At 34.3% G+C, this 23044-nt stretch overlaps 1 protein-coding gene across 10 annotated transcripts in view; it reads left to right on the top strand.

Moving 5' to 3' along the window:
- The window catches only part of LOC116344984 (probable serine/threonine-protein kinase yakA), a 65356-nt gene extending 42785 nt beyond the window's left edge, over positions 1 to 22571 (top strand). For 8 of the 10 annotated variants that reach the window (XM_031773899.1, XM_031773898.1, XM_031773895.1 and 5 more), the window contains exons 9-16: positions 7595 to 7779; positions 18485 to 18653; positions 18770 to 18976; positions 19119 to 19409; positions 19728 to 19927; positions 20067 to 20424; positions 20730 to 20876; positions 21004 to 22571. In XM_031773899.1, coding sequence (XP_031629759.1) covers positions 7595 to 7779; positions 18485 to 18653; positions 18770 to 18976; positions 19119 to 19409; positions 19728 to 19927; positions 20067 to 20424; positions 20730 to 20876; positions 21004 to 21206 — 1760 coding nt within the window. In that variant the 3' untranslated portion in view covers positions 21207 to 22571. The remainder of the gene's footprint in view (positions 1 to 7594; positions 7780 to 18484; positions 18654 to 18769; positions 18977 to 19118; positions 19410 to 19727; positions 19928 to 20066; positions 20425 to 20729; positions 20877 to 21003) is intronic. The other 2 variants (XM_031773897.1, XM_031773902.1) reach the window with 2 other exon arrangements.
- The last annotated feature ends 473 nt before the right edge of the window (positions 22572 to 23044 follow it).

The following is a 23044-nucleotide window of genomic DNA, read 5'->3' as shown; positions in this document are numbered from 1 at the left end:
AGAGACTATAAAAGCTGTAAAATCAAGCTAAAATCAAAAGTGTTCGCTCGTTAACATCATCATGAAGCTCAGCTGTCCACAACAAAAACTTTAAATCCATAATCCAATCATCCAAAAAACATATGATGATACAGAAATGCCAATTTCATTACCAGCTATCCACTTGGTTGCTTCGCCAAACACATCACATTCATGGGATACCATGTGCTTAGTTGAATACTGAATAGCGAAAGAAAAAAAAGTACTTATTACCCCATCTCCGTCATTGTCAAGCTCATAATTTTTAATTTAAACCCTTTCTTCGGTGTTCTTCATTTTTTGTCCATTTTTTTGCTCCCGTTTGCCAACTTCTCTTTTTTTTTCTCTTGATTGCTTTCGTCAATATTTCGATGGGTTTTGTTAACGAAATTATCGTTGAACATTTCTTTTCCACTCTCTTTCTCCTTTTATGATTGCACATTTAGTGAATGGTATTGAGTTTCATCATAAATGGACGTTTTTTTGTTCGTTCCACTTCTCACCAGTGTTCAATGCAAAACAAAATATTGGGATAAAGAGAAATATCAGTGGCCGACAAATTTCACACCAGCATCACTACAATGCATTTGTTCACACTTGTAAATTGTTCCTTACATTATAAATTTTCTCCGATAAATTGGTTAATCAAGACATTTCCGTGCCATAAATTCTTCAACTGTATCGGTAGCATATTTCAAAACGTTTTCTCTCTCACTCTCACCCTCTCTTTTGTTTCCTAGACAATGTGAAAAAAAAAACAAGTTGTATTATTCAACAAGAAAACAATGAAATTAATAATAATAATACAAAAAACTGAACAAAAGCAATTACCACGCGCTTCGCCACTCGCATAATTGTTGCATTAGTAATGGATTTTAAGTATCTTTTGTCCAGCCGACAGCCAGCATTGTGTCTGATATGTCTCATATTTTTTCCACTGACATTAATTATTTAAACCATCAACATTTTAATGGAACGTTCGTTTTGCAATTTTATGGATTTGCTTGCGGTTGGTGATTCTTTTTTGTTCTTTCTTTGATGCCGCGTAATCAATTTCGTTTTTTCATTGGTTTCGAATCGTTTTTGAAACACGGCAAACATAGTCCTTCGTGTAATATCTCAATGACCATGACAATGGTGTGTGCATGAGTGTTTAGAGTGGCAAGGGGCGTTTAATTACTAATGATTAGAAGTAAAATGTTTCGTGGTACAATCTATTATGAAAATTAGTTGAAAAACGCATCAACCACCCAAACAGCACATTTTCCCAAATGTTTTTGATTATTTCTCTGTTCGTCTGTTAGCTGAAAAATTCACTTTGGTCAATGAACGAAGAAAAAAATATATTCAAGATTCGATGCGCGTTTTCATTTCGGTCACATCTGTTTCGTTTCTCAAAGATATCACCACAGACTTTGCGTCTCTTACAACCATCATATTAAAAAAAAAAAGAATTGTCCTGTATAATTTACATGATAAAATGCCAAGAAACTTTAAAAAAAACACACACACAGCAACACGAGAAGTATTTATTGTTGATGGATAAAAATGCCGTGAATCGGATTCATAATTACAAAACGAGGTTTTTCTCTCTTTCTCTCACTCTCTTGATATTTTCTTACCTTTTTCGTTATCTGTTTGGGTTCCATGAAGTTTTTTTTTGCCTGTATCGTGTCATTTTTATTTCGATTTGTGTCTGCTGTTTTTCGTGAGAGTTTTTTCCGTCTCCTTATTATGAAAGGGTTGAAACAGGTTTTTTTTTCATTCCTTCCACGCTATTATTTCAAACTTTGTTAATCGTTGAAAAAAAAAATGTTTTGGAGACATTTCTTCAACTTCGGAATTCATCTGGAAACTTGATTTTAAAACTACCTCAACACAAAATCAGTCACAAAATAATGAAACTATGCTGTATAAAAAAAAAATTCATTTCGACCACTTCACATCCACAATTTCATTTAAATGCGACTGATTTAATTGAAAATGTTCCATGTATGCCATGTGTTCGGGTTTTTTTCCACTGTTCAAAACCAAATCTCTTTTCGTTAATCGGTTTCGAGTTTAGTTCAGCTTCACTTCGCCGTAGACAAGAATGTTTTAAACTTAATGTTATGAGCAATGCAAAGGAAATGAGTAAACAAAAAGTGGACAAAAAATGTCGAATTGAATTTCATTAGCGCACCTCAAGACTGATTTATACCGGTAACAATAACATTGAAAGGGTAGACAAGATATACTTTCCAATTGTTTTGTGACGGCATTGTATTGGTATGTTTCGTCGACCCGAAAACGATGATGTGCAATGGGTTATTGAACCAATGCTGTCAAGCGGCTCAACTTAACCTTGAATTTTTGCTTCCGGAACATATATATACCACGCAAAAAACAATGAAAATTGTAATCTAACCGGTAGAGTTGATCACTGTGATTTGTATCGCACCCTTCTCTGCTTCAAAGTCATCATTATTTTCTTTCGGTTCTTTTTCGGTGAATGATGAGGTGAAAATATCGACCGAAATGACGAATTCCTTTACAATGTTCAATTCAATTTCGAATTTCATGCTTTTTAATAAACGCGACTCGAACATATTCAACAGATTATATAATATTTGACTCGCAAAGATGTTATGCATACTTTTAAAGAAAAATTAAAGTATTTGCATATTTGATGCATTCTCAAAAAAGGTCTCAATACTCAACATTTTGTTCCATGGTTTTCAAAGTTGTGCCAACAAAATGCAATTACTTGCCGCAGATGATATTTATATTTATGTGTTCGGCCACATGACATTGTTGCACCGTTATTACCCAAAAAAAAATGTAAAGAAAAACAGAAACTGGAGACAGGCACACCATAAAAAAGTGTAACGACCATAAAATTTATCGCGGTCCACTTTACCCTTTCTCCCAACAGCTAAGCGGTTGAATGAAACAAACGAGAAAAAAAAACAAATGCCACAAATTCTGATCACGTAATGTGTTGTAAAATTGTCTCCCCACAACTTTTCTTCCGCATGTTTTGTCGCCAATTCAAACGTGTTTAAATACCAATTTTTTAAACACTTACAATCGCTTACGTTTGTAAACATTTAAGTAAAATTTATGCTTTTTTGATCGATTTTCTTCGAATTGCATCAAAATAGATTCGAAATGTGTATGAAAAAAATCGAGAAAGACAATATTCGCTGTTATTCTGCATTAAATTTGAAGTCGCGCATGCACTTAAAAATGATTTTTTTTTTTGTTAATTTGGTGATGTTCGTCTCAAGATTCATTTTGAGCAATGGCGAATGTTAAAATTTATGAGACATTCATTTACGATAAAATTTAGTTAAACGAAATCTGTGGTGGGCTCTGTTATAAAAAGGGTAACATAAGTTTATTTAAAAGTGGAGTGGCATTTTATCCACTAACTTTTTCACAATTTTTTCGTGTGTGTGATTAAACCCAAATAAAATTAAATCGCACACTTACGACGCATTAAAAGTGTTTTTCATATGAGCATGTGCTGTATGTGACAGCTTTTAAATGTTCACAAGTTCCTAGTGGTTGGTTTACCCAATGGACCGTGCCACACACATTTGGCAATTTAAAAAACGTGAATTGTATGGGTTCGGTGAAGGTACAATTGCAAAGAACAACGGTCTTAATAATATTCATCACTTTTTCTACATGCCAAATGAGATATCGGAGACTCAGTAAAATGCCTCGTACAAGTGGTGATTACTTTGCAACTTAAAATTCAGAACATGAGAAACAATCACTGCACTTTTTTTGTAATTATTACGGTTCATCTAGAAACCGAGCGGAGCACATTAATAGAATCGGATTTTATAATTTACGAAATAAAATTCCATTTAACATCTTGTGAAATGCAACGAATGGAGATTCTGTTGCCATGCATTCAAAACGAATCAAATGGTTGAATTGTTGGTGTTGTGCAACTGGGACCTGCTTTAATTCGTTTCAATTCAGCCAGCTCAGCATGTTCATCATAATAATATTTCGATAAACACATGCAAAGTGTTAAATGGGAAACAGTGAAAAACACAGAAAAACGGTCAGAAAAAGAGCACACATAGAGAGATAGGAAAAAAAAACACCAGCCGTGTCCTGATTTGATGATATAAACAATGTTGTAAGCGCATTCAGATCGTGTAAGCAAAGAAAGAGGTAAAAGTAATGAGACACACAATCATATGAATTCCTGTACAGTTCTCTTACCTCGTTTGCTCGCGTTCCTTTCCTCGCTTGTCGCAATTCATGGTGAAAAAAGAGTGCGGCACATACAATGTGGTCGTTCACATATTCAATGCTTGTTTCACTTATTTGTTTTTATGTTGTTTGGTTTTCTTTTGCTTTTTTTTACTCTCGCTCATTCCAAAACATATTGCATGTTTTGGCTCATCATCATTCTCGGCCCTCCGTTATTTATATGCAACACATATAATATCTATCATCATTCAGCAAACCAATCTGTTTCTTGTTGTGGATAAAAAAACGCAGTTTTTTTCGACTTTTTTTTCGTTTTTGGTTGGTTGTGGTTTGTTTGTTGCCATGAAAGTACGATACAAACCGTGAAATAGCCCTTAAGGCTGTAATGGTCTGTCATATCTCTCTCGTCTACGTTTTTTCGCGTGTTTTTTTAGTTGTGTATTCATGTCCATTGATCGCGCGCCCGATTCCAAATATACCAAAAAAAAAATACACACATATGAATCGCATAAATGGGCAGTTTATTTATGCGTGGGATAAAAATCTCGAGTTAGGCGCCATATGCTCTTTCTACTCCCCATTCATACATGTTTGCATTCGATTCAGTCAATTTTTTTCCCTGCACATATAATCCTGGTATTCGAAGTGTGTCTTTTTCTCTCTTGTGATTCGAGGTTATATTTTTTTGGAGCATTTACTTTATATTTGAATAGCGGCACAAATGGTTCTCATTCTTTCACTTTACATTTTGTTTGCAGTTTATGATGCTATTTAATTCTCTCTACTGCCGAACTTTTTTTCCATTCGATTTTTTTTTATTGTTTTCATTTGGCGTCACGGGCCTTTTTTCAGTTCGAATTTCTTTCTGGTTGGCTTTCTAATACCACACATAAAAACACACAGGAATGCAAAAAAAGGGCAACCGAATTGAGAGATTGCAGATATGACGTATGCTTCGCGGTCATTGTTTGCCAGCGAATTCCATTCTGACCAATTCACTTTTTTGGAACAAAGGCAGCATTTTGTTTACTACTGTGTGCCGTTGCTGCTGATGTTGTTGTCGGTGGTGGTGGTGTGTGTGTGTATATTTCATTGCTTCGTTTAAATTGGATTAAGTCAACAATTCGAAAATCGTTAGACTCGTGCATGTCAGTGGTACCATTCCCCCGCCGCTTTGTACACCGTTTCACTTTGGTTGCGTTTTTTCTTCGATTTTTCCATGAATATCCGTTTATGTTGTTGTTTCACACTTTTTTTTCACCTTCTGGTTTTTTTCCTCATTCTTTTTGGTGTTGTCTGTTATCACTATTTGCGATTTTTTGCAGTCCCTTTTATATCGTGTTTCAGGTTGCCCCCGCGCTCCGATTGTTCCCATTGACGACATGCAGTTTTTTTTTCTCTTCCACTCTTTCTATCGCATTCTGTGTTCGCGCCGTTTAAATCTACATATTTTTAACAGCTTTTTTGCATCGTTTTTTTCCGATGATACATCCGTATCGTGGCGGCAAGCTGGACGCTGTGCCAGCGAACGTGTTCATTTTCATAAGTCTATATTAAACGGATTATTGCATTGCGATGTGACCGCGACAGCGGTTTGAGTTAAATCACAATTTGCGCACATCGTTTACGTGAGATTGATATTCTACTCAGTCTCTCGACACTCTGTTTTTTTTTCTCTCGTTCTTTTTCCTCTTTCTCTTGCTCTCATTCTCAGTAGCAACTCGTATTGTTGCTGTTTGTCGTTAGTCTTTTGGCGGCCAGTTCTTTTTTTTCCTCTCTATCGCTTATTCGCTATTTGTTAAAATGTAAAGTGGCGAAAGTGACGTTTAGTGTTGCTGACCTTAAACACTTTTTGAAAAACGACGACCACTTCGTGTTGTTTTTGTTTGTGTCATCGTTGCTTTTTCGCTGGTGTTTTTGTCATTTTAGCTCGTATCTACTTCCTGACTGCACAGATGCACTCAATGTGCGCTTTTCTGGAGCTCATTTGTTTATAAAAATGTATACACATAAGATAATTTGCTTTTATTTGATTCTGTGGCAAAGGCATTTGTGTACCATCGTCGAGGCAGCGACGGGATGGTATACAGAATGGTCATTAGTAAGCGCCAGAGCAATGGCATTAAGTGAATTTTTGCCGGTTGCTTGAGTGTGAGTTTGAACTCATTCTCTTCGTACCGTGCATTAATGAATGGAAAACAGCTCGAAGCTGCTTTTCAAATGCCATTTTCCTCTTACGCCGTCTCACACACCGATTGGGTATGGGATGCGCTAAAACAGAGACTTTTTAATTGAAATGTTAATTTAAGCAACCGTTAAATGGGAATTCATGTGCTTCAACTCTTTTTTTTTCTCGCAGTATTTTTACTTCATTTTTTTATTCAGCCCTTTGATTCAATACCCCCGTTCATTTGCACACATTTGATATGCAAGTAGGTCTTTTTTTTCGTTCATGCTATATAATTTGCCGATTGTATCAAATGATCAGTTAATCGGTCTTTAATTTTTCCAAGCCCCTCTTTGTGCTAATTTCAATCACAGGTCGATTTCGGATCGAATTACACATTTTTTTCGCAATCGGGGATTTTTTTTTCTCTATTGGTTTCGGTTTTTTTTTTCGATTAAGAAAAAGGTTCACGTTGTTTTTTGTGAAGGTTTTTTGCATATAGAAATATCCGAAAAAATTCCATTTCAAAGTTCTCCTTTAAACAAATTTCAATGTGGTTTGGTCGTACTTTTTTTGCTGGTTTTCATCGCTGTTCTAAAGAAATATTCAGTTTTTTTCCCATTGTTTTTCTCTCTTAAACTAAAATAAACTTTGAATCCTGAAATAACTGTTGGCGCTGTTACTTTTGTTTGTCTATTCGTTCGGTCGTTCGTTCGTTCGCTTGCTTGTTTGTTTGTTTATATTTAAATAGCGGTCAGCTGCATAACTAACTCCGAATACAGATATTAAATCAGTTAGTTACTTGTAAACGATGCAGGAAATGACTTCGAATACATTTGAATTTGATACCCTTTAACGATGCAACGGGCTCCATGAGGTAGACGAGCTTATGAGACCGACTCAAACAATAAATTCAAGCTGTTGACGATTGTGTCATGTGTACGATTCGGATGAAAACCAACTAATTTAAATAAAATAATATATCGCTTACAATTAAATGGTGATGATGATTGTGACGGTCGAGAGTTTACTTGGTCTTTTTATGGATATACATCCAAATGGTGTATCTTTTACAAAATAAAGAAGAACATTTAATAAAAATTATGAATTGTCCGACGACCGTTTTTATTTATCATATGTGATTTTCGTGGAAGAAAATAATGGTAATTTTACTCTTTTTTTTTCTTTCTTCAGGAGAACGTCCGTACAAGTGTCACTTGCCTGATTGTGGTCGAGCATTCATTCAATTGTCAAATTTACAGCAGCATTTACGAAATCATGATGCTCAGGTGGAACGAGCCAAAAATCGTCCATTTCACTGTAATATCTGTGGTAAGGGATTCGCTACAGAGTCCAGCTTAAGGACGCATACATCAAAGGTCAGTTCGAACTTGCAGTTTTTTTTTTGTATTTTTGCATTTAATTCCATCACCTACAACGCATTTGGCAACTCAAAATACGATTTGGATGTAAAAATGAGAGAATTTGATTTCAAGTGTAATCAAATAAATGTTTAAGAGGTTCACTAATTAGTTGGCCAAATGAAAGAAAATTTACGAAAACGTAGAAGTCCAAGCAAATGTATTTCGGTTTTTGTGTAAAACGATAAACAAAAGGAAAAGAAATGTAAAGGTAAAAACGCATTTTACACGAGAGACAAACAGATGAAAAATGCATTATCACTCGGTTTCGGCTTGAATCTATTCCCTGAAATTCGTACGGAATAGTACGTTCAATTATTTTTTTTTTCTTTGCTCGGTTCAAGCTTATAAATTTAAGCGATATTCAAGTCAACATAAATCATATAAAAAAATATGAAAATGCATGAAAATCTAATTAAAGTGTAATCACGGAAAATGTTTCGAGAAAAATATGAAACGGTTTGCACAAATTGTCGTTGATGCAAAGTGGTTTGGAACCGAAAAGAAAACGAGAAGAGAAAAATGATGATAATAATAATAAAGTGCGAACATGCCGTGGAAAATGATTAAAGGAATCGAAATGGGCACATCGTAAGAGTAAGCGGCGAAAGGATCCAAAATGTGCCTAGGTAGAAAAACGTTGTTAAATTGAAAGAAAAACGGCACACAACTAATGAATATTTTCACAGCGCATTTCGACTTTTGGCCTGCTACCTAATTAAACATGCACTTGCTTTATCCATTTCTCGTTGTAAAAATATTCCGAAAGTGAATCTCCTGAGTTTTTTTTTTTGCTACTTTTCTTGTAGCATTTTGGAAATGAATCATTCGCTTAAAAATGAATCTGAAAATTAAATAAATCTATTCGGAGTGATAAAAAGCGAGTCGTCAAAAAAACAAATTATAATGTTCATTCACATGGAATATAAATTTTCTATATGTAAAGCTAAATAATAACAAACAAGAAAAAACAAGATAATATTTGCTGTTATAGCCAGGATGTCATTTACGATAAGTTTTTTTTATGTTATGTTCATAAAAATGATATTTTCTCTCTGTCGCTGCGTGTCATATGTGTCGATTGTCAAAATGCGGCAATGGTCTATTTGAGTGGAAATCACAATAAAACTATTAAATTTTCATCTAACAAAAGAGTTGAATCACCACTTTTGATACCAGAGACCAGAGTCCGATGTACAGAGTACTCACAGACATTAAGAAAAAGAGATAGAGAGATAGAGTGAATGTGTGAATGTGTGTATGACGGTGGTTGGGAATGAGTAATCAACGAAACGCATTTTATTATATAATATTTCGTATATGTATGGATGGTGTTCCGTGTTTTGAATTTAATATTTAATTGAAAACCAGAAAGGGTCAATGCACCATGAAAAACGGCTGTGTATTTTCTGCTGTTGCTGTCACTTCTCTCGCTCTCTTTAAGCTAACTAACTCGCATCCTCGCCCGTATATACGCTGTACGTATGGCACACAAAATATCTTTCTCTTGCATATGCCACATATGGATGGTTATCGAAATCCTGCGCGACGGTCCAGCACCATTTCTGGTTAATGTGTGTAATGCACGTATGCACTTCACTACTCTCGGGTGCATCGCTCGATTGTATGTATGTTTTATAGATCTCTTTGTGAGCATTGTCCAAAATGCATTTTCAGACTATATGCTTGTGTTTGTGTGTATACATGTGGCGTATATTCCACCATTTACACATCATCTGTATGCGTGCATTATAATATATCGTTCTCTCTATCTCTCCATCATATATTTTCTATACATCACACATTTCTATATTGTAAAGGCTTAGATTCAATAAGGGTTATTGCATGGTTTCTCTCTAATTTTGAGGTCGGACACATAGAAAAAACACGACAACCAAATAGATCCTAGAATTTTGACTAAGTGATCTAGTTTTTAAATCTATCAACAACGATTTTTAAAATGCCGCTAATTTTTGATGAATGAATTAAATACATTTCCAACTATATATGTATATTTCAATTTGGTTCATCCTATTTTAATTTTGTATCGGCCAATGCAATATTTGACTGCGAATGTTTGATTTGTGTTTTTATTTTTATTTTGAATATTAGAGATGTTTGCTTTTCCATCAGCCTTTATCAATGTTTATATTTTCAAATCAAATGAATGCACACAGCGAATGCGTAAATATTTCGCGTTTGAACGAAATTAACTTTATAACCCTTCGACGAGTCGCTTACCATTTGGCGTTTGGAATAAAAAGTCATTTATTATATATTCGATGGAGATAAAGTGTTGAGTGGTATTATAAAATGCAATTATGCATTTATTTCAATTCAAATAAACATGTTTCGATTTATCTCATTTTGATATCCGTATGTGTGCTTATTTTTTATTTTAAATTTTACGTAAACAGGATTCATGTTTTTAATATGAAAATGACGGTGGTGTTTGTGTTTATTTGATGTGAGAAACCGACCATCATCATCATCATCATCACGTTGTTGTTTTTTTCTTTCTATTTGTCGTTTTGGTCGTTTTGATTTATTCCACCTACATTTAAGCATTTATAATCCATCCTTACCACAATTCAAAGTGGTGCTTTTAATCGGTTGCACTGTGTGAAACATAATGGCTCACGCATGTTCTGCACACACGGGCTATTTAATGAAAACACGTACGCAACATCAACGCACAATCACACTAAACACAATCACGAAGAGAAAGAGTGAGATAGAAAGAGAAATTGATTTTTTGCTAGCGACGATTTTGCTGCTGCGCTGTTGCACTTTTATGCAAATCAAATCAATATATACACACACAATGCGTTGTTCGGTTCTCATAATTTTCCAAAATTGTACAAACTATTCACAAAATATTACATATATAGTATATATAATATGGAATCAAATTATCAAATGAAGCAATAAACCCAAAAAACCACTAGGTAGAATGTCAGAATAAAAGAACGATTAATGTGAAACAATAATAATAATGATAAAAAAAAAATATTCTATATATTTGTATCTGGCCCGCATCAGCATTTGTAACAATGCACAAAATATATAAACAAATTATTAAATTGATAAATTTCCATAAAATAGATCGGAAACAAGATGCAAAGTATGTTGGCTTTTGTAAAATGTTCAGAAAAATCGCCACAAAACAGCCGCCACAACCACGGTACGCAGTGCAATTGCAGCACAAAATAAAAAAAAACTACACATCATATAATGATAATTATTGTTATTATCGCGGCAACTAATTTGAATTTGTTTTGTATGTTATTCGCTAATTATTTTCAGTCTGTTGTAATATTTATGATAAATTACATCAACAGTAAAATACAATTCATCTCTGGTCGTGTATTTGTGTTGATGCAGTTTATTGCAAATGATTTACAATTTTAACGAGATGTAAAAATACAGAGCACCATATAGAAAAAGAGAGCATAACTCGCGAATAAAACACGAAAAATTTTCTATATAATTGTTATGGCTGTCTCTAATTATTTTCAGTTTATTGAATGCGGTTATCATATTTTTGGGTTCAGGAATTGGTTTGAGCCGATAGACGCGCACCGACCATACGTATATGAGTTTCATTTTACTATTTCCACTAATTATCTTTTACTTTTGACAGGTTACATGTATATCCAATGTAAACGAATACATGTGTGTGTATGTGCGGTTTTAATTCCATTTTCAACTTACAATCCTTACAGGCACTTTTATCGTTTACTTTGTACCATTTTATGCGCATATTTACGCCACACACACACTCAATAAACTGTACATGAACCGATTTCAATTCAAAAACCATTTTAAATATAAATATTTTACACTCACTTCCGATCAGTTTGACAGGAATACCAGCAGCAGCAAAAAAATGTGCATTTTCACAGAAATTACAATGTATTATTATATTCTAGGAATATATTAACAATTGCAAATGCATTCAATTTTTTGTTGTTGTTGTTGCTGCTGTGCAATTTCAATGGACACACCACATTATGCCATAGATAGACAAACGCATTTGCACACACATTTGCATGCCTAACAGCAGTGTTTTGTTTGATTTTGTGAAAGCATTAGTTGGGGCCAGGTTTCAATTAAAATTACTCCCCCTTTTAAACTAACACTCCATTCAGACGAGATGTTATCATTCATTTGGAAAATCGAAGAAAAAAATCAATTTAATTTTTTTTTATGAAGTTATTTCAACCGAATGGATACGGCCAATTTTTGATTTCAAAACTAACATCTATTTCGAATGAAATTTCATATTGTGTGCATGACATTTTGCTAAATTCTATGTATATTGAACGTACTTTAAACGTGCCGGGCAATCTTTCGTATCTCACACTCAATTTTTGTTTTATTTATCGAAAAAAGAAAAAAAACACAAATTTTATTTGATGAAAACCGAATACTCTCATATAATAAGCCAAGAAAACAAAACTTTATAAACTAGGTGATTCCTTTAATGTAAAAACAACAACTTTTCCCCGATTCAACGAATTCAATTCATAGAACAAAAATGCACCATGGTTACCACAGTGAACTTCTATGTAATCAAATCACAATTTACCCCAGTTCGACCATTTTGAATATTCAACGTTGAATATTCTAAAATTGGTTAAATAAGTTTATGCAAATACATCACGAAAAAGCGCTGAAGAATTTTATGATTTTTTTTGTCTGTCCCTGTGAAATGTGTTCAGAACGAAGAAAATCAAGAGTGTGTTTTTTGGGAAAGATTGCTGGAAATTGCTTGGCCGACCTCTTTATTTTTCTTTCGACTAAGTTGACGTGGAAAAGAGTAACTTGAAAGAAAAAAACGTTGAGTAAAGATTGAAAAAATTAAAGAAATGTTGCACATTCCCCCCTCCAATCTAAGTAGTCGCATTGAAACCAACTAACCTTAAAAAGCTACAGATTTTGAAGTAGATTTCATGCAGAGAATGAGCGCGTCATACATAATTCGAATGTTGTCTATGGTTGTCATTGCCGCGCGTTGATTATGTACTTTTATTGGTACTCATTTTTAGCAAGTTGCTAATTTTTTTTCTGTTTGCTTCCTTATTCGCAACTAAATTTCATTTCCTGATAGTCTGCTTCTGCAGGAAAAAAAATCCCTCTCACTGGATCAAAACAGAAATGAATACTTTCTGTTGCTTACCTTGTTTACATTTTCTTTTTCCGTTTTGACTTCGTCTTGTGATTTCTTTTCTCTTTTTTTTCGTTATTCATTACATTTTGCAGCGCATCGTCCTAGCAGAAAACTTTCTATCTTTCGCTCATGCCTTTACCTTTCGGTTTCGCGAATCGAATGACCAAAACGCAACGAAAAAGCAAAGAGAACAAGAAAAACAATTTGAAAAACAATTTTCACGTTTTAAATTCGTGAAATGGAAATCAAGTGACTATGGTTGTTGTTGTTGTTTTTTCTATCACTCGGTTTCTTGTGAGCGCGTGCCCAAGTTCATACCAGCAACCACACCAACGGTAAAATGTGTTCGCTGGATTTTTTGCTCGCTGTAAAAAGAAAACGAAGTTGAAAAAGAAAGAGGAAAGAGAAAAAGAAAGAAATGTAGAGGAATCGATGCACTTCGAATGATAGAACAATCTTTCGCTTCTGCACTTCGATACAAACAAAGCGCCAGAGAATACCAAAATCCTTTTTGAAAGTTGAAATAGCATTAACTTTCAAATACTTTGAAGCTTATTTAAACTTAGAGTGTAACACTCAAACCAACCGACCAGCAGATTGGCCGAGCGAAAAAGAGACAGCGGGAGGCGGAGGCGATTTAAGATCAACAAATTAGTTTCAACAATTTTCGACATTTGGCCAAAGATGGAAAGAGAAAGACGATACAGAAATGAAGAGAGAAAGAAAGTTTGATGTTTGGAAAAATACAAAAATTCTTAGTTTGAGGCATCAAGTAATTATTTCGACCATTTGAATTCGTTTTATTTTTCGAATGAAGATGGAATATGGCAAATGCAAAAAAAGCCATTCATTTTATTTTTGGATCTGCGGGCGTTTTTTTTTTCTTCATTTCTCACATTCACATTTTTCATTTGCTGTTGAAATGCATTTCGTGACTGTTAATATATTGGCTGCAATTACATTGCAAGAGATCACTCGCCCAAGATTTATGGCTAAAGCGTAAGAATATAATTTTTGCGCCGGAATCTAATGCATCACTTTGTAAGCGTGTGTGTGTGTGTTGTATTTTTTGTTTTTGGCCTGGCATGTTGCAACAGCACCAACAGCATCAACATCAACAGATTTTGAATGAAAATTGTACCGAAGCTATTTCGATATTTTCATTGAAAATGAAAATGCATTTGTCGAAATAACGCCACCACCATGTTATTATCGCTTGTCGCACCCTCATTTATTTTTCCACACCAATACATGCACAACAATGCACACAAACCCATACATAAGTGCGTCGCATATTTGTTGGGCGTAGTAATGCAACAATACAATGTGCATAGAATCCGATATACACACACTGGACCCCACTTTTAGTTGAAGTGCTATGCAAAAAAGAGGAAAAATTGCATCCCGGAATAACATAGCACCCAAAATAGAAAATATATATGGATATACATTTACAGGCGAGAGAGAAAAAAAATTACCGAACAAATTTTGTGTGTTTCTACGTAAATATTCACGCATTCTCATTTAAATGTGCAATGCCCTCATCATCATTCATTGCATTGAATACGTGGGCCGCAATTGTATGCGTGAAAGTATGTGTGGTGCTTATTACTCGCTCTCTCTCTTTGTTCTCGTCGTCTTTGTGTATATACCGTATATGTGGAATTGCATCCCGACTTATATGTGCAATATGGCCGCGCATAATGCACTTCATATGATGAACGCAACTGTTGTCGCGCACATGAAATTATTTAATTTTCATTTTGCACCCTCGTTTAAACGCATAAAATCCACTCTACTGCATTCAATATATTTCGATTGCATTCTTTCCTATATTTATATTTTATACCGTTCGGGGTAAAAAAAATCCCACTCACACCCAGTGCGACAGAGAAAGAGTTTGAATTTCATTTGTAGAGATGAAAAGGGAAAAAAATGTTTCCGCGTTTTCATCATTGTTGAATGCAACTCAAAGCCAGAAAGACCTTATGTACTCATTATAGCTGATGCTTTTATGTACACATGCCACATCTAGATGATAAAATCATTGTATGCCTGATCGAAACCATATACATACACTAGGGTACGTCAAACGGCAAAACAACGTAAAAAAAATTCTTCCCGGTCAGAATCCGATAATTTGGGCGGAAAAAATGAATTGGAGCCATTTTGAGTTTTTTTTTTTTTTGAAATATGTAGTACTCCACTCGACGTTTAGTAGCTTGTATGTAGAAAAAATTAGAACATTTGGCGCACCCTAATACACACACGCACTCACGTTAAATTCATTACACATGTCGATGGCGTTTCCAATTTTGGCCATTGAATTTTTCGTTCACCATTTTTTTGACTCTCTCTCCCTCTCTCTTTCTCTTTTGCCCAAATATTTTTTGTCCAGAGTGTCAGTTTGAAATTTTAATCAAATTTCGAAATATTCTGCATTTTTCCTGGACCACATAGCATGGTTTCATGTTATTTTTGTCACAATCAAAACTATTTTTTAAAGGTTTTCATCATTTTTTTTCTCGATTAATTTTATTCGGTTAATTTTATAATTAAAATCTCATCTGTTTTTTATAAACCTTATTTAATTTATCAACAACTCTGCATATTAATTTGTTAAAAAAGCGAATTCGCGAAATAATTTTTCAAATGACACACTTGATAAAATATATGAGAGCCAAGCCAGTCTTGTGAAAAAAAAATGAAGATCGAAGATTGAATTTATCACAACTGAAGCAAAAAATCGTCAGAAAAAGGGACAATTTTCTTGTTCGAAAAAGGGCATTTGTTATTCTTTTTTTTGCATATTTTCATCTATTTGCCAAGAAAAAAAAGTGCCAAAGATACACAGTTTGAGTTGACACAAGAGTTTTGATTTGATGAAAATGGACACAGAATTTGTAGATGTGTTCTATGACACGAGTGGTGAGAAAAAGGAAACGCGCGCAAATGGAAATGATGAAAGAGCAACGAATCAGAAGAAAAAGAAAAAAAAACATCAAAAATGATAACTGTTTGTTTAGCACTGTCTCTGGAGAGCAATTCTATAGAAGAGGAGGAGGATTGTATATTCTTTTTTTCCTTCTTTTGCTGAAAAGTCCGTATAAATGGTGCCTGCTTTTTTAATGGTTGGTTGTTTGTTTGTTTATTTTTTTTAGTGCTGTCTATTCTCTTGGCACACTCGGCACAACGCGTTCAATTGTTCCACGGGCTATTGTTGGTGGTGCGTTTTTTTCCTCTCTCTCTCTCTCTCATTCAATCTATTCGGAGGGAGATACCAAATGGATGGTCTTTAAAAATGAAATGTAATGGAAAAAATTGAAGAAAAATCGTCGATAGCGAAAAGCATTTACTTTTTAAATAATTTTTTTTTTCTTCGTGAATCTTTCTTCCGTCCGTTGTTTTCTTTCGTTCTCTCTTAATTCTTTTCGTGTATGCCAAGTTTCACGAGTGATTAATAATGCAAACAGACAGCTCGGCATTTATAACTGGCGAAGGAATTCGCCAAGGGACCCAGTATTATTTATTGGACTAATGGTAAATTGCTGTCGCTTCACACCATTGCTGAATTGACGTGCGCCACAGACTGAGTGAACACGAGTGGGCGCAAAATTCATAATTGGGTGTGAGAGTGTGCGTGTGCATTGTGTGTACTCAAAACAAATAAAAAGATATGCAAAGAAAAGAAATGAAATGAACAAAAAGAAGCATTGCCCTGAACTTTTCATGACATTTCTTTTTTTCCGGGTAAAATGTCATTTTTTTGGGGATTCTCCAAATGCTTTTGTTGTTGTCATTCTTCGCTGGTTTTTTTAGCCATTTATTAGTCACATTGATAATCATTTATTCCGAAAAAAGGAAGTGTTGAAACATTTTTCCATTGTAAAATGGCACAATTTTTACCACTTAGCCCACTGAATTCATTAGAATTCAGAGGATTATATTGGACATTTACTTAATAGCTAGCAACAAAATTTAAAATGAAAATGACGAAAAAATATGTAAAAAAAAGAATATGGTATAATGGCGAAATAGAAACACATATACTACAAAGAGAAAATAGAAGAATAATAAAAAATATAAACGGAAAAAGAGCGTTCTGACATGCAATAGCATTTGTGCAATATGTTTTTCTCCCGCCCCCCATAAAAAAACATTCGAATCGAAGATTTATTCTAATTATGCATAGCGTGAATCTTATTTTGATCACTTCTCCATTTTCCGTTCGCGTTGTTATATATGGTGTAGTGACGAAATCATTTCGAATTGAAAAAGTAAAAAAAAGAAGCAAAAAATCCAATCTAGGTATGACTGTTTCTTATTGCCTTGAGCTCTTCACTGCATTGCACACGCTGTGCGATAATGTATACAACATTTTTTTGGTCTCATTTTCCCTCTTCCAAATTAGCGATTTCATTGTAAGGCACGGCATTCATATTTCTCATTTGCCGAATGTTTCGATTCCATGCAAATCGCGTGTTACATTTTGTTAGTAGCTTCTTTCGGTGTATTCTTTTTCTTCAGCAAAGACACGAGAATTTTTTTTTTCCGAACGTTGTTGATTCGTTTCTATTTCAGCAAGCACACTTTTGTCTCTATCGAAGTCTCTAATGGTGCGAGAAATATGGTGTGTAATGTGTATATGCATGGATTCATCCATTTTTCCTTCATTCGCTTCACTTTTTTTCTCATTCTCTCTCTCTCTCTCTTACTTTCTTCTTCACTGTATATGTGTGCTTTAATTTAACGTGAATTATTATAATTATTTGCTTTCTCGTTTGAATAAATCATAATGGATTCAAATTCTATCAGTCGCCCAATTGAAATTTACGTTTTATTGTTCCAAACTCAATGTGCGTACCAATAAATAGATTTTTTTTTTCGTTGCGAATTGTGCCACGGCAATGCATTTACATGTGCTTAATTAAATTATCCACTAATTGGAAGCAAATAATGCCACAAAAGAGTAAAACAAAAGACGCAAAAAAAACAACAACAATGCAAAGGATATCGAAACGAAAAATTACCGGCATCCAAAGAGGGAGAGAAAAAGAGAAACAAATTTGTTGAATGATTTTTATTTTGTGAATTGTTTTTGGCATTTGTTCGTAGCGAATTCCTAGTTTTAACGTTGCTAATTGGAAAACGATTCAACTTTTCCAGACGAAATAAATACAACATAACAAATTATTTTGAACGGGCTTCTCTGTATTAGCACGCTCAAATGAATTTCGGTTGAAAAAAAGATCGAACTAATTTGGTTGAAAAAAACACACAAACAAAAACTTTTAAGATGAATTCGCTTGTTAAGACTTTTATATTGGCCGGTGATATAATTAGTGAGCCCTCTTTTAAAAATACGCTATTCAACATTTGAATGAGCATTTTTTTTTCATCAACTTTTCGATTGGCATTGAAATAAAGAGAAAAGAAATTACATTTTATCACAATGTCTAATGGTTACGGTTCAAACTATTGTTCAAACAGGAATTGCAACTACACTTGGGTGTTCTTCAGCAGCATGCAGCATTGATTGGTGGTCCAAATGCAACGTCTTGCCCAGTTTGCCATAAACTATTCTTGGGCGCCGATGCACTCATGGAGCACATGAAACACAGCCACAAAGAACCAACAACAAACAATACTGCAACAGCCAGTAAGTATCTAAGCTAAGCTAAAATAAGCACATTTTAATGAGAGAAAAAAAATTGTGTGAATTGATAAGAATAATCGTTTTGAGAGCAATGCATTGACCTGAATTTGTACTTGTATCTCCCTCTGCTGTGCCCCCATCCCCGACCGATTTTTTAGGCAAGCGGCGCACTGCCAATCATCCGTGTCCTGTGTGTGGAAAGCATTATGTGAACGAAGGCTCATTACGTAAACATTTGGCATGCCATCCAGAAACGTCACAACTGACAACAAGCTTACGCATGTGGCCATGCTCAGTATGTCAAGCTGTCTTTACTCATGAATCAGGTACGGCGATTTTAGAACATCTTTTTTCTTTAACATTATTCAATTTCCATCCATTTCAATTTTCCTATGACCATTAAAGATCCAAAATTGAATAAACCAAATGCTAATATTCTTTTTTCAATCTTTAATCTTTTTCAAAAAGGCCTATTAACACACATGGAGCATATGAGAATGGATCCAAAACATCAATTTGCCGCACAGTATGTGCTATCACGAGCGGCGGCCGAACGTAGAGAACGCGATACATTATTGGCTGCAGCCGCAGCAGTTTCTGCATCCGGATCGGGGCTATTGGGTCTATCGAGTGTTGGCCAAAATTCGATGTGTCCGTCACCATCAGCACAATCGGATAGCTCTTCAAATAATGGTCGATTATCATCAGCCGGATCTGAAGCGGGTATTGGTCTCCTCAACAACAATAACAATAACAAATGTAAATTAAATATCGTTTTATTTTAAGAAATCAATTTTAAATTGATTGAACTTTCCCAAATCTACCACGCACCGCATAAAAGTGAATCTATTTCCAATTTTCGGCTTCGTGACACGATATATGTATCGTCAGTTTTCAATATTTTTGCTCAAGTCTTTCGGAATTTTTCCAAACAATTATGAATACAAATTTTTCCGTCACTCGAAACCAAATTCAATGTCAAACTTTTTTTTAAACTTTTAATTTTATTTGCATGTATTTTATATCGAAAATAAATTGGCGTTTTATTAAATACAAAATGGCATCATTTCTTTTTAGATAATGGCCATTTGAATCCACAATATGATGACTTGCATTCGGCCAATCGAATGGCACTAATGACAGAGGCAGCCGTTAATTTGGCAGCAGCGATGCGAATAGGACAGCAACAACAACAGCAACAGCAACAGCAACAACAACAGCAACAGAATCAACATCAGCAAAACAATCAACAAAATAACCAGCAACAACATCAGCAAGTGAGTGTGGCATCTATTCAATTTGATTTAATAAAGGTCACATAAATCACATTTTTATATTTTGTTCATGTGAAAACTAAAACCGTCGATTATCTCTAATTTTTCTTTTTCTCTCTCTCGCATTTTATGAACTGAGCAGTCATTGAATAATGGTTCATCGATGGGAAATTTGGATAATGCAACGAATTCATCGCCATTGATGGCACCAAATGATGCATCAGCGGCAGCTCAGGCTGCAATGAATGCGATGCGAGTGTCAATGGCCGATTCAATGATGCGATCGACAATGAACAATAATAATTCGGAGTCGATGCAATTAAATCAATCTCAAAATCACCTTCAACATCATACACAGCATTCGCCAGAGGCGGCACTACGAATTCATCAAGCCGAAGCAATTCTACGCTCCCAAGCCGAAGCCGCATTGCGTTTGGCCGTTTCACAAGCAGCCGCCGTTGCTGCATCCACAACAGCCAATGCAAACAATAATCTTAATGGTAATAGACATACCGGCTGTTTAAATCTATGACCCTGCGGAACAAAACAAGCCAACAGTAACATTACAAGTTTGCCAAAAACGCACTTTTGTAATATTACATCAGGTTCGTTCTGTTGAAGCATCGCCTCCCCCTCAATATTTTGGTATTTCATTCTAACACTTTTCTTTCACAATTTGCCTTTTTTTTTTGTTTTTCCTTCTTTTATTTTTCAATCTATTTATGATCACAATATATATTCGATCATAAATTGCATTAAACAATCGAATCTAAAGTGTGATTTCATTTTTCTCGTTATTTTACAGATAATTCACATAACTCGAACAACAATACCAACAATTCCAATAATAATCCGGCGAACAGCAATGGAAACTCGTCTAATACAGCCAATGAACTCAACGTTAACGCTTTGCGACACCACAACGGATCCTTTATGCCACAAACTAATTCAGGTAAGACATTGTTTTTGGGCATAGGAAAAACAAATCGCAGTCGGATCGAACAAAAATGTTAACCGTTTTTCGAAGATCAGTGGTGTGACAGTGGAAAAATAATCGTTTTAAATTATTTAAACAATAGATACGTCTGGAGCGCAAAATCAAAATCCATTGATCGGAAGTCATCAGCTTGGTCAACATGTATCACCTGAACTGAGCGAAGCATTACGATTTCAAGAACAACGACTCGAACAGGCGCTTCGACTTCACGGCAACGATCCACGTGCATTGGGTTTCGCGCTTGGTAATCATCAAGCTCAAGCACATCCTGGTCACAATCAATAATTACACCGAAACGTAACGAATTCATAAGCCACCACCACATAAAAACGATGGCTTTCCAGTCCACAAACACACACACATATATATATATTTCTCGGGGATCGGGCTAATACCGGGACGAAACTTCATTGCTATTTGCTATATTATTGAAAACGAAAAAAATGAAAACAAAAAAAAAATCTAATAAGAAGATAATGAACAAAGAGAAAGAAGAGATACATTTTAGTCCATGTTTCCCTTTAATTTAATAATTTTACACGTTAATTATAGGCATTCTTACTATTATTGTTACAATTATCATTAATCATTATGGTAAAAATGACGAAGACAAAAGATACACACACAAAGAAGAAAGTTGAAAATATGCGCGCGAAATAAAACTTTTAAAACGTAGTCACTGCAAATTATGAATCAGGAAATAAGGCATTTAAAGAAAAGCGACGAGAATAAAAAGTAAAAATCATTTTATTGAAACAAAAAAAAAAGATGAGTGTTATACATCACAAGCTGCCATATTATCATAAAAGATTTTTTTTTTTTTTAATTCATTTCCTTAAAGTTCATAATCACGAAACGAAAAGAGAAGAAAAAAGATAATGCAAAATTTTTACAAATAACATACGATCATTTGAATTCTATAAGAATATTTTTATTTTGTTTTTTCAAAAGGGATGCACGGTGATAAATTAAACCATTTTTTCGATTGTTGTTGCGAATGAACATTTTCCACACAAAAAAAAACCCAATCATAATGTATTCCATAGTCCAAAGCGTTGACATTGTGCAAAGCACACTACATTCTTCCGTATCATGGTCAAATAAAGTTACCATTAATTGAAAAAAAAAACGATCATTTTTTGAATAAAAAAAAAATCAGTGTTTTTGTCAACGCCAAAGAAAAATACGAACCAAGATTCAAAAGGAACATAATAAAAATGAGTTTATAGATTTTTTTTCTGGAAACCAAAAGACTGATCACAAAAAAAAAAAACAAACTACCTGAAAAGGAGCGAGCCATCGTTCTTTCAAAACAAACAGAAAAAAATAGAAGAAAAATGGTTGCAAATTGTAGCCATTTGATTTTGGTACATAATCTCTGAGTTTTTCGCATTAAATCGTTCTCGTTTGGCTCTTGATTCGTGGCATTCAGGCTAGAAAAAAAAAATAAAGAAAAACGTCATGGAATCCAGTGGAGAATGTTCGACACACATACAAGTCAAGAATTTTGGATTTTCTATTCATTTAACTATCATTTTGTGTCATGTAAATAATAGCTATTAAAATTAAAGCTCAATTTTCGAAAAAAAAAAAAAACAAGTCAAGAAAACACATACACATTCTAATAAATCCGTTGCATTAATTTTTTTTGGCAGAGAAAATGTTTCGATAAGTAAGTTAAAAATAAATTTTCTGAACATAAAAACCAAGCGAAAAATATGAAAAACAAAATTCTATTGTAATATTTTTAAAAGAAAAAAAAAGTCCTATCTTGAAATTAACTTTTACGATAAAAAGATGAAAAACAAACATTTGAACTAAATATTTTTTTGTGGTGTGTGTATAATTGTACTTTCCAAACAAAACCAGTTTCAAATTTCCTCAATTCGGGGATTTGGGGGGGATAATGTATTGAATATTTTTTTTATTTTGCGTGAATCGTTCGCACAATACACAGATTTCTGGCTGTACAGTGGAAGTAGAATTTGTTAGCACTTATTGTAAATAAGGTGCGCTTATCATTCGCAACGAATACAATGGCAATGGTGTTCGGAAATCCGAAAGCGAATATCCCATTTCCAAAATAAAAAATGTTCGGAAGCAAAAAAAAAAAGATTTCATCT

This window comes from Contarinia nasturtii, unplaced genomic scaffold, assembly GCF_009176525.2.
Source record: "Contarinia nasturtii isolate CC-2019 unplaced genomic scaffold, AAFC_CNas_1.1 Cnas_scaffold_1240, whole genome shotgun sequence".
NCBI lineage: Eukaryota > Metazoa > Arthropoda > Insecta > Diptera > Cecidomyiidae > Contarinia > Contarinia nasturtii.
The sequence above is the reverse complement of the archived record's forward strand: the minus strand, read 5'-3'. Positions and strand labels throughout refer to the sequence as shown.